The sequence below is a fragment of the Coffea eugenioides genome, chromosome 2, assembly GCF_003713205.1.
Source record: "Coffea eugenioides isolate CCC68of chromosome 2, Ceug_1.0, whole genome shotgun sequence".
Taxonomy (NCBI): domain Eukaryota; kingdom Viridiplantae; phylum Streptophyta; class Magnoliopsida; order Gentianales; family Rubiaceae; genus Coffea; species Coffea eugenioides.
In genome coordinates, this window is record NC_040036.1 from 61,265,840 (window position 1) to 61,267,620 (window position 1,781).

The following is a 1,781-nucleotide window of genomic DNA, read 5'->3' on the forward strand; positions in this document are numbered from 1 at the left end:
CATAGAACTTGAGAACTCAAGAAACACTTCTTTTATTTTTACTATGATATTAAAAACTCAAGAAACAATTGCAGAAAAACCATTGCAGAAGCGCAGGACAGCCATACGCACTACTGAACAACATGGATAAGTAAGGAACCTCAACAAACTCCATACACCAATTCTTTCCAAAACTACTGGACACTTATGAATGACAGTTTATATGATTTTTTAAAGGGAAAATTGTTGCCCAGTAGTTTGCTAAGGATGCAGAACAAAACCAATGCATAGGCTGATAACCTATTTCCCATTTCCTCTGCCACATCGCCAATGAGGTATTTAAAGAAGCGAAGGAAAATCCCAATAGTTAAAACGGCTACAAGTCCTAACCAGCAGACTGGCATCTCAGATCATACTAATGAAAACGCAATGCGACAGTACATTTCATTATCAAAGAACAGACGTTAATCAGCTCAACAAACCCATTGGACAGACTTCAATGACGCTTAAAAGAAAAAATCAACAGGGAAACGGTGAATGAGAGGGCATACTATTTCCAGTTGGGAGGGAGCTTCTTGGTCTTTTTGTAGTAACGAGCGAGGCGGTGAATCCTGCGCTCCACCAGAATCAATCTGAACTTGGAATCCTTGTCCTTCCTGTTCCTCTCCAAATGCTTCCTGATTGCGATGGCCTTCTTGATCAGATGGTATAGATCCTCTGGAATCTCAAGTGCAAACCCTGCCCTCCGAACCAGAAAAAATCACTAATATTGTTATAAAAAATTTAAACAAAATAATGCGAATGCAATAAGAAAAATGATATTGAATTGGCGGTCTTTGAGATGAAGTTGGCGCAGAATGTGGGGAATTTTTCTCACTATGGACGGGAACACTAAGCTTTTGGCCTAATGCACAATAATTTGCAATACTGCATACGAAATAAAACACACCTTCCTCCATCAATGCAACACTTGCCAGGCCATCCCAGAAAACCTTAAAGGGATTGTCTACACTGCAACTCTCGTACTCTCTTCTTGACATTTCCATCACATTATGAAGCCCTGAATCAAAGTCAAAACCTGCATAACCCCAAAAAAAAGAAAAACAAAAACAAAAAAAGCCGCGTATCAGTGCCAAGATTAAAGTGTTGTAACCTAAAATTGAAATGATTGATTCTCGAATCTCAATCTGTACAAGTGACAAGTCATTGGATTTACAAAGAGTGTCTCCTGTCTGGAAAAAGTGGGAAGAAGACCAGTTAGTATAGAAGTCATTGGTTGTGGGGATGGACCAAAAGGAGTCTCCCACAATGTATTCTAGGCCAAAAGACTGAATCAACAGTGAAGGAAGAATGATGAATGCTGGTGAAATTAAAAGGCGGGTAGGCATTTTTCGATCTTGGATAAGAATTAAATATACCGTGAGCCTTGAGGATCCCAAATTCCCACTCCACCCAGCACCACTTAACCCACTATTTCTCTCACCAGCAGCCACTCATAGCAACATCATACACCCAATTCCACTCCCTCCACCACCATCCAATTATTGGGGAAAAAATTTAGGGCAAATTAATTGGGAAAAAAATTAGGGAAACAAGGTTTGCAAATTAGTGCAAACCCTGCCCTCCGAACCAGAAAAACTCCTTCCTGAGCCTCTGGACATTGCCGGAGTCGTCGACCTTGTAGAACTAGAGGACGGCAGCCTTGGCCTTCTTCTTCTTGGGCTTGGTGTAGGGTTTTCTTCTTGCGCTTCTTGGAGCCACCACGGAGGCAGAGGAAGAGGTGGATGGTGGACTCCTTCTGG

The 1,781-nt window shown here is 41.5% G+C and overlaps 1 protein-coding gene across 1 annotated transcript; it reads right to left on the bottom strand.

Moving 5' to 3' along the window:
- Nucleotides 1-529: 529 nt before the first annotated feature.
- Nucleotides 530-1,367, bottom strand: LOC113760001 (early nodulin-16-like). Its single transcript, XM_027302578.1, has 3 exons — nt 1,196-1,367; nt 929-1,057; nt 530-717 (listed from the first exon to the last, which is right to left on the bottom strand). The coding sequence occupies exons 1-3, from the start codon at nt 1,365-1,367 to the stop codon at nt 530-532; spliced, it is 489 nt and encodes a 162-aa protein (XP_027158379.1).
- Between the last annotated feature and the right edge of the window lie 414 nt (nt 1,368-1,781).

What these genes read in the sequence shown, in the direction of transcription:
- LOC113760001 (XM_027302578.1), bottom strand. Translation starts at nt 1,367, where the DNA reads ATGCCTACCCGCCTTTTAATTTCACCAGCATTCATCATTCTTCCTTCA. An exon ending in CCAGACAGGAGACACTCTTT is followed by an intron (nt 1,058 to 1,195) that starts GTAAATCCAATG and finishes GGGGTTATGCAG; the next exon opens with GTTTTGACTTTGATTCAGGG. An exon ending in TGTTGCATTGATGGAGGAAG is followed by an intron (nt 718 to 928) that starts GTGTGTTTTATT and finishes TTCGGAGGGCAG; the next exon opens with GGTTTGCACTTGAGATTCCA.